Raw genomic sequence first — 7,625 nt, forward strand, 5'->3', positions numbered from 1 at the left:
TATATTATATAATATATAGTATATAGTATATAGTATATAATATATAATATATAATATATAATATATAATATATAATATATAATATATAATATATAATATATAATATATAATATATAATAAATAATATATAATTTATAATATATAATATATATATACATATAGGATAGGATATAAGATAGGCTATAGGATATAGGATATGGGATATAGGATATAGGCTATAGGCTATAGGATATAGGATGTAGGATATAGGATATAGGATATAGGATATAGGATATAGGATCTAAGATGTAGGATATAGGATATAGGATATAGGATATAGGATATAGGATATTATTGCTGGTATTTCACAGCTCTGGGATCACTGGCATTGCCTGTTCAGCACAGCAATCATGGCACTTGTGGGAAATGCTCATTTTTAGGTCTTCCTTTCTGAATTTGGGGATATTTTTCAGCCATTTGTTCTGGTTTTATTCATTTTCTTCTTTTTTTCCTGACATTGCAATGAGTTATGCAATGATCCCTGCATTCTTGCAGGGAGACAATGATTTGGAGCAGAACTGGATTTATTAGCACAACTTGTCTGTGAGCTCTTCCCAACCCCTATTCCCCAGGAATCTGGAAAAAAACAAACCCAAAACATCAATTTCTGTAACACTGCTTCCTGGGGGCAAAGCAGCAAAAATTCACCCCCATTATTTCTGAAATGCTTCATTTTAATTGCAGGAACCTCCAATAAAACAATCAATAAACAGCATTTTGGAAAGAGGCAGCACCTCCCTGGCAGATTTTTTTTTTTGCCTGTGCAATGCTTAAAAATTTTCTTTCTATAATATCTCTCCATTGCAGGTTTAAATCTTGCAGGAAAAACCTCTGTGGGTGTGGGAAAAACATGTGCAGAGGGAATTTTGGGGCAGGGAGAGAGCCTGGACAAGCACCTTCGGATGCTCTTCCTGTGCCACTGGCATGATTTATTCAGATGGAGCCCAGGGGAATCACAGGAACCTGCTGGCCTGATGTTTAATTCATCCAGGAGAAGTGTTTTGATGAAGACTTGGGGAAAAAAAAAATCCCTTTTTAACTCAAGTGCTTAGATTTCAGTTCAGTTCCTGAATCCTCATTAAAACTTCTCTTGCAGCAAGATGCTTCTTTTTAATTTCTGGGGGGCAAAAAGCAAATTTTGGCTCGATGGGCATCTCCCTCCTTTTGGTGGAAATCAGCTGGGTGAGGAACATGGGTTTGCAAGGGGTTGGTGAGTGGCAGGGGTTTTTTAATTTTCAGTTGAGAAAATCATCTTTTTATGAGGTTTGGGGTTTTTTTTTTTACTTTATTTTTTCAGGTAAAAGTGGTTTCCTCCTAAAGCACACATTGAAATTGTTCATGGCATCATCACCACACTCCCCAGTTGTGCCATTTTACCCCTTGCAAAACACTGAGAGAAAATTTGAGATAAAAGATACAAATCCTGGGAGAAAATCTGAATTTATGCAGATTTGGTGGAGCAGAAAATGGCTTTTGGATGCTCCTAGAAGTGCCAGGTTTTTCTCACTCATCCCACTCGCATTTTGGGTTGGTTTTGCCCATTTTTTGGGTTGCCCATCACCTCTTTCAACCAATTCCTTTTCTCCTGACAGGTGAACCTGGATCTCACCTCCCTCCTCGATGGTGAGGACAAGAAGTCCAAGAACAAACGGGGCGTCCTGCCCAAACACGCCACCAACATCATGCGCTCATGGCTCTTCCAGCATCTCATGGTGAGCACCAAAACACCCTGCAAGACAGGAAAAAAGGACAAAAAAGTCCAGAAATCCTCAGATCCAGCTGGTGGTTTGTCTGGATTTGTGTTTGGAGGTGCAAAGTTTATGTTTTGGGAGTGGTTTGTCACTGTTGTCACTGTAGGTGGGAAAAAATATTCCCTTAAGGCAAGAAGAGGCACACAAATCTAGAAGGGGACTCCCATGGCTTTTTGAAGATGGATAATTGAGAATTTTTTTGCAGTTAACAGCTCCAAAATACCCTTTTCTAGCAAGATGGAATGTGAGAGCTGCTCACAGGTAGGGTTGTAGCACACCAGCCATCAGTCAAAACTCAGAATTGCAAAACCACCCCATTTTGAGGGATTGGAGATGGAAGGTCAAGGGAGCTTAGATGCAAACTGGATATTTTCATGCATGAAGAGTTCTCTCTCATCAGCAGGGCTGGGAGAAGGGCAAAAAGCCAAAATCCCACATTTTTTCCTGCATAATTCAGTCAAGAAATCACTTGGAAACTGGTTTCAAAGCCTGGCTCTCCATGAAGACCAAGTGGTGGGAGATCCCAAGGCAGAAGGTAAAAGCTCCAAAGGGCAACTTGTGGAAAAACCAGCCAGGACATGAAGCAGCAGCAGGTTGGGAACTTCCCAGCTTAATTTTTTTAATGGAAAATTCTGGATTTATTGCAATGAGGACAAGAATGTTGCTGTGTCCTGCATTTCCTGTGTTTCTGGAGGGCACAACTGCAAATCTGCAGGCACAGAAAGGATTTGGAAGACCAGAAACTGCAAAGCAATTTTCTGCCAGGAGCCAAGAGAACCTTATGGTTCAAGATTACCAAAACTGATTTGAAATTGAATTGAGAGAAATTATTCTGCTGGATGGTTGGACCTTTGATCTCAGCCTGGTCCTTGTGGTCAGAAGAAATTTGGGTTTCCCCATGAGACTTCTCCATCTGGTGGCAGAGATGATATGGTTTTTAACCAAAAATGCTCATCATTTTACTGGAATTTCTGGAGCAGCAGCAGGAAGAAATAATATTGGAAATAATACATCAAAAATAGGATATTTCTCCCCCAAAAAAGCCTTTTTTAACCACTGAGGCCCCAGTGGGAAGTGAGTCCCCAGAGTGTGGTGACTTTGGGTGGTTTTGTCAAGGAAATCACACTGTTCTGGGGGATAATAGATCAAAAACAAGCCATGGTAATTATCACTGGCTTGGGGCTCCAAAACATGGCATGGTTTGATAATAATTTCATTTCTGGGGTTGGAAAAGAGCATTTCAGCACAGCTGGCAGGAGGTTGCTGGAGCTTTCAGTGCTGGTGGTTTCCAGTGCAGATGTTTCAGGGTGTTTTATTGATGCCTCTGACAATAAACATTGTGGGTTTTGAAGCACAAATCCCATGTTTACCAACAACCATCACTGGAAAATTGCTAGAGTTAAAAAAAAAACCCAAGAACATTTTCCTTCAAGGAAAGCATTTGATGGAAAACTTTGGAAAAGCCCTAAGTGCACCTGAGGGAATTTTGATGCTCTTGGGTGCCACCTTTCAATCTTGCATTCAGCAAATGCAAGAAGATACGAAATTTAGGGTGGGAAAATATTAAAGAAAAAAAGAAAAAAAGCAGGTTTTCATTATTTTTCACATCCTGCATGCAGGGATGTAATCCTGCTATCCCATCTCTCTCTTTTCCCAGCACCCCTACCCCACAGAGGATGAGAAGAGGCAAATCGCCGCCCAAACCAACCTGACCCTCTTGCAAGTCAACAACTGGTGAGCAGATCCTTCCCTTCCCTTCCCTTCCCTTCCCTTCCCTTCCCTTCCCTTCCCTTCCCTTCCCTTCCCTTCCCTTCCCTTCCCTTCCCTTCCCTTCCCTTCCCTTCCCTTCCCTTCCCTTCCCTTCCCTTCCCTTCCCTTCCCTTCCCTTCCCTTCCCTTCCCTTCCCTTCCCTTCCCTTCCCTTCCCTTCCCTTCCCTTCCCTTCCCTTCCCTTCCCTTCCCTTCCCTTCCCTTCCTTTCCGTGGTGGCCCACAGGGTCATTTTGCTGGCTTTAGGACCTTTTTCACCCTCTTTTGGTGCTGTTTAAAGCTTTTTGGGGGGGTTACTTGGGTGGTTAAGGCTGATTTTTGGGGTGTCCTGCACAGCACCGGGAGCTGGACTCAATGATCCTGGTGAGTCCTTCCAGCTCAGCAGGAATTTGATTTTGTGAGTCTGGGATTTCTGGGAGATGAGCTCGGTTGTGTTTAGTGTCAGTGCTGGTTTGCAAGGTCTCAGTGCCCTCTCCTGGCAAATCCAGGAAAAATTAATGCAGAGCTATAATGTGCCACAGGCAAATAAAAATCCCCCAGCTTCTTGAAGCATAAGCTGATTTCTTAAAGTATTATTATTATATTTCAACTCATTGATTTGCTATAATGTTGTTTTAACTCGGTATTGGTGTAAGAGCTCTTACTCCAGTGTTCTCTTTTTTCCATGGAAGGTTCATAAACGCCCGGAGGCGCATCCTGCAGCCAATGCTCGATGCCAGCAACCCGGACCCAGCCCCCAAAGCCAAGAAAATCAAATCCCAGCACCGGCCCACGCAGCGGTTCTGGCCCAACTCCATCGCCGCCGGCGTCCTGCAGCAGCAGGGGGGAAATTCAGGGACAAATCCTGATGGTAAGGACAAGCCCCAGTGGCTTCCAGGAAGTGCCTTGCACTAATTATGGCCTTAATTGGTAATTTCTAGAGCCCTTTATTGAGCTGTGGGGAAACACACGAGGTGGCCCATGCGAGAAGAGCCTTCCAGTTGGCCACCAGTGATGATCACCCACTGTGGGGCATCTCCTGAGGAGCTGGGGAAGGGAGGGAGGGAGGGAGGGGAGACACGGAAAGGTGGAGATGAGAAAACACATTGAGACAAAATGGGAAGAGAGAAGATGAAAATGTGAAGAATAGAGAAGATGATGCTGATGAAGAGAGATGATGAACAAAGAATAGATGAGGAAAATGAAGAGAGAAGATGAAGGTGAAGGGAGCAGAAATGAACATTCACCAGATTAGATGAAGAGAAGGAAAGGTAGGACTTGAGAGAAGATGAAGATGAAGATCTGCCCAGCCAATTTGGGCATCTACTTGCTCAGAACTAAGGTTTCTTGTTATTTAATGATGTATTAGCTAAAAAATTTAAGGACTGGACCTTGCAGAGTGACTGGGGTAGGTGGGACACCCTGTGGGTGAAGCTTCTCACTTGAGTTATTCTTGTTTTACGCAGTTCTTTTGTCCTTTCTGTATTTTCTGGATTTCTGTCCTTATTTCTGCACTTTTAATTCCAGGCTCGCTCAGCATGGACAACCTCCAACCCCTCTCATCAGCCACTGCCACCATGGCCATGCAGCAGGCGATGCTGGCAGCCCATGACGACTCCCTGGATGGCACCGAGGAAGAGGAGGAGGATGAGGAGGACGAGGATGAGATGGAGGAGGAGGAGGAAGAGGAGGAAGAGCTGGAGGAAGAGCCTGGTGGCCTCCCAGCAGCACCTGGCGCTGACCTTGGTTTGGACCACAGTGACTCACTGGAATAGCTCCCCCTGCACCCTCCCAAATCATTGACAGCACCAGATACAAAATTCCCCCTGAAATGCAAAAAAGAAAAGGCAAGAAGAAGAAATTAGTGAGAAAAAAGCGAACTGGTGGCGCTGGCAGAGGCCCTGGCTGCCCACAGGAGCACGGGGACCACCACGGCAGCGCACAGAAGTGAAGGACACACGTTTACAAGGCACATATTGTGGCCAGATTAATCCTTTATTTCAGGTTTTATTTTTCTTTTTCCCTTCATTTTTTGGTAAGCAAAAGCATTTTTAGGGGAAGTTGTTTTCCCCACGTGACGCTCGGATGCTGATGGGCAGTGGCGGGTGGGCCACGGCGTCCATCCCTTGGATTTCTTGGTGCAAAGAAAAGCCAAACCAACCCCAGGACTTGATGCTTTTTGGATTTTTCCCCCAGAAAGGTCATTCACAGGCATAAATACTGGCATGGAGGGGGAAGAAAAATAATCAGTGAGTGCAAATTCTGTGATATCCGAGGAGGGTTTGCTGCTCGACTCATGGGATTGCCCAAACCTCCCAACTCTGGCCCTGATGTTTGGTGACTCTGGACACAACTTTCTGGAAAAGGGAGGAAATTCTTCCAAATCCTTTAATTTATGTGCTGAAACCTCTGCTGAATCTGAAAAGAAAACCAACTCACCCCATTCTCATCCTTAAGGGCCGAGATTGGACGCAGAGTTGGGGCAAAGGCTGCCGAAAGTAAAACTTTTCCAAGGCATTTTGGCACAGAGTTAGTTAAAAATGGGGAAAAATTGGTCTTAAAAATAGCAAGATTTCACCCAAAATGGAATGGCGATGCCCAAGACTCGCCTGGGTGGAAGGAAACTCAGTATTATTGCTTAAAAGATAATTTCTCCCTGGTATTGTCCCTCCACATGGGAAAAGGGTGGAGCTTTAGCCCTGTGGGGGAGGGAAGCTGCCAAAAACCCTGTATTTTGGGTTTTTTTTATTTGAAATGCTAGCAAAAGGGTGTACTCGCCTTAAAATGTGGCATGGGAGGAAATGCAAAAGCAAACCAGGGCAAAAATAAAGGAATTGTCTTCTGCAGGTTCCTGCTCTAAATGTGAGATTCTAGGAGAAGGCTCATTCTCTTGGTGGCTTTTTGCCCATATTGTCCTTTTTTTTCCTGGCTCTTGAAGAGTTGACAAAAAAAACCTGAACAAGAGCTGGGATCAAAACCACAAGTGATGCAATGGGCAGAAATGCCTATTTTTGGATACTGATCTGGCGTGAATGTAATCTGTAATTTCATAAAGGATTCATTGTAATTTAGTATTAATTCCTGGCCATTTATTATAAAGTGCTACAAGATGAGGGGTCGCACCTGTATTTTCTTAGCAGCTTCTTCCTTTGAGTGGAGAAGACCCAAAATGCAGGAATAACCCCCCAAAATGGGCAAAACTCCCCTCATAAAACTAATTTACCCCCAAAATGAGTGGATGGACTTAAATTGGTAATTAAGTAATGTGGAGAAAATTAGATTTATACTTCCAAAAGTGATGGCTTGCCAAAAATGAAAGTTTTCCCCCTCAAACAAGCTCCAATGGGATTTTGCCCCAAACCAGTGGTGCACACCCCAAAATGAGCTGTGTTCTTCAAAAATGAGTCATTCTCCCTCCAGAAACTCCCCTAAAATGTTACAGACAACCCCAAAATGGGTGATGCTCACCCCATATTGAGTGATGGTCTCCAAAAATCACTCCTCAGAATGAAATGATGACCCAAAAGGGGCTCATCTCTCCCTGAAATGAGTGATTCCCTCCAAAAAATGGCTGCTCACCCCAAAAGGAGTTTTATTCTCCAAAAATTCTCCCCCAAAATGAGTGACATGTTCCCAGAGGATGATGTCCCAAACTGGTCCTTCTGGAAATGAGTGACTCTCCTCAAAATAAGTGACTTCCCCCCAAATGACTGAATTTACCCCAAAATGGACAACACTCTCCAAAAATGAACAACAGCCCCCAAATTAGGCACTCTTCCCCAAAATGAGTGACAAACCCCAAAACAGAGCAATTCTCCCAAAATCAGAAGTGATGGAAGCCCCCCTGTCCCATAATGAGCCATTCCTTCATAATGGGTTGATTTAATAAGGGAAAAAAGGTGATGTTTACACAATTTTTAGCAGAAAATTGGGCTGCAGAAAAATGAAAAAAACAGGAAAAACCCCTGAGAATGGAATTTAATCTGAATTTTGCCCCTCTGATGGTGGCAGCTGCAGCTGCCTCTGAGCACCCAGCAGCTCCTTAGCCAGAATTTGTGGTTTTTACAGATCCCAGAATATTCCTGAGC

At 43.7% G+C, this 7,625-nt stretch overlaps 1 protein-coding gene across 4 annotated transcripts in view; it reads left to right on the forward strand.

Annotated features, from left to right (window-relative positions):
- PKNOX2 (PBX/knotted 1 homeobox 2) overlaps positions 1-6,650 on the forward strand; it is a 95,868-nt gene extending 89,218 nt beyond the window's left edge. For all 4 annotated transcript variants that reach the window (XM_058856975.1, XM_058856977.1, XM_058856976.1 and 1 more), the window contains 4 exons: positions 1,632-1,751; positions 3,448-3,524; positions 4,230-4,408; positions 5,065-6,650. In XM_058856975.1, the coding sequence (XP_058712958.1) occupies positions 1,632-1,751; positions 3,448-3,524; positions 4,230-4,408; positions 5,065-5,312 (624 nt within the window). In that variant the 3' untranslated portion in view covers positions 5,313-6,650. The remainder of the gene's footprint in view (positions 1-1,631; positions 1,752-3,447; positions 3,525-4,229; positions 4,409-5,064) is intronic.
- The last annotated feature ends 975 nt before the right edge of the window (positions 6,651-7,625 follow it).

This window comes from Poecile atricapillus, chromosome 25, assembly GCF_030490865.1.
Source record: "Poecile atricapillus isolate bPoeAtr1 chromosome 25, bPoeAtr1.hap1, whole genome shotgun sequence".
In the NCBI taxonomy this organism is placed as follows: domain Eukaryota; kingdom Metazoa; phylum Chordata; class Aves; order Passeriformes; family Paridae; genus Poecile; species Poecile atricapillus.